The sequence below is a fragment of a genome (genome assembly GCF_019968985.1).
Source record: "MAG: Porospora cf. gigantea B chromosome Unknown PgB_NODE_6368_length_1682_cov_111.016, whole genome shotgun sequence".
Taxonomy (NCBI): Eukaryota; Apicomplexa; class Conoidasida; order Eugregarinorida; family Porosporidae; genus Porospora; species Porospora cf. gigantea B.
Genome location: NW_027179168.1, coordinates 1 through 1,682, shown reverse-complemented (window position 1 = coordinate 1,682; position 1,682 = coordinate 1). Strand labels below are relative to the sequence as shown.

At 54.9% G+C, this 1,682-nt stretch overlaps 1 protein-coding gene across 2 annotated transcripts; it reads right to left on the bottom strand.

Annotated features, from left to right (window-relative positions):
- Positions 1–444: 444 nt before the first annotated feature.
- On the bottom strand, positions 445–1,643 carry KVP17_005009 (uncharacterized protein; the record flags this gene model as incomplete). Of its 2 annotated transcripts, none has more annotated exons than XM_068523713.1 (1): positions 445–1,643. In XM_068523713.1, a coding segment is annotated over one exon (1,199 nt), but the record flags the coding sequence as incomplete, so codon positions are not given. The 2 variants fall into 2 exon arrangements, with proteins under 2 accessions (XP_068372652.1, XP_068372651.1); XM_068523712.1 differs by having other exon boundaries at positions 445–1,611.
- Positions 1,644–1,682: the final 39 nt, after the last annotated feature.

Genomic DNA, 1,682 nt, shown 5'->3' with positions numbered 1-1,682 from the left:
CCGAGATATGTCCGAACCGAATCGAATTAGAGCCTTCCGTCCCGAAAGACTACACTCCTCACCGGGAGTTGCCGATGTCCACGGAGCAGCGGCTCTGGGCCGGCAAACTTCTCGCCAGATGGGGCACCAACTACGAAAAGATGGAGAAGGACCGAACTCGCAACCCCTGGCAATGGCGCGAGGAGGAGCTCCGTAACTTGTTGGAACGTTACCAGGCAGAATGTCAACAGCCTTAGTGCTAGTGTGAAGTTTTTGTTGCTCCTTGGCAGTCTGAGTAAAATTCACCTGCTGGGGATGAGTGATCGTACCTTCAGACAGGGTGCTCAAGAATCTTCCAGTCGCTTGCACGCGGGTGCCAGGGTGCTCAAGAATCTTCCAGTCGCTTGCACGCGGGTGCCAATCTCTGTCATAGAGGATCTAGTCACAGTGACGTCTTGTGCCTGGCTACGCTAGGCTAACCACACTCGCAGACGCCGACGCCAGCGAATTCTGACTGCAGACGCTGTCATCCAGCATGAATGGTCCAGGCGCGATTGTGATGCTTCCGAAGGCAACGGTCTGCCTGACAGTCACATCGTCGCAGGACGCCAGGCAAAGCAGTGACGCGAATATACTGGCAGCTCCTTCCTTGGTCATACTGGCAATGGGCGCGATATCTGTAAAATCTATCTGGTTGTAGCCTGGATTCTGGAAGAGGGACTTGAGCGACGATCGAAAGCGACAGCTCCACTCGTCGGTATCTTCTCCTTTTCGTTTCTGGGGGAGTTCCTCATGCAGTTTTTCAAAGGTCTCGTTTTCGTTTTCGTTTTCGTTCTGAAACCGGTCCCTTACCGCGCCGTTGTCCTGAAAAACATCTAAAGGGTTGAAAATCGACGATCGTCTTGACGACATATCGTCCGAGGAGACGCTCGGTGCGACAGAAGCTCTGGGTGGCGTCAGTAGCGGCCCAGGACTATCTTCTCCTCGAAAATGCTCCACGTCTTGAACAGTCTTGCCCTTCGATGATGGCCAGGCCTTCAAGGCAGCGCGCGTACGCCTGAGGAATGCCCCAGCTCTCGTAGTGCTGTAGAGGTCGGCTCTCTCTACGTCAGCCAAGAAACAGGCCAACTCGACAGGCGCGGCCTTTTGTATCAGTCCCATCGCTACACAGCCTTCCATGCTTTGCCGAGCTCGCCTGAGGAGAGCCATTTGCGATGGTCCCAGCGACGTTTCATAGTCCACTTGAGCCGTGCATTTCGGCGCTCTGGACCTTGTCTTCCGTGCCTCTTTCACCTCGAAGTCTGGCAGCGGTGCGTCCTCGATGGCGTTCCGTATTTGGGCGATATCTGCCGGAGATGGAAGGTCAAAGTCGCTCTCAGCGATGCTCGGCCTTTTAGAACAGATCCGAAGACTGCTTTCGTCATCCACGAGGCTCTGCGGTTTAAGGGGAGGCTCTAGCGTATCATCCAGTCCAGCATCCAATTGTTCGGGGTCGAGAAGCTCAGCGTCGAGGATCATTGCACCAACACTGTCCAAAGCCAGCTCGACTTCCTCCGTCACATCCAGGACGTGCGCCTTTCGCCTGGAGGAACGAGTCTTGCTCACCATCCGTTCGAACGTGTCACCTACCATCACTCGTCGCCAGAGTTCTTGAACGGAGGAATCTGTGTGAGCGAAGCATAGATCCCACTGTAATGTGCGCA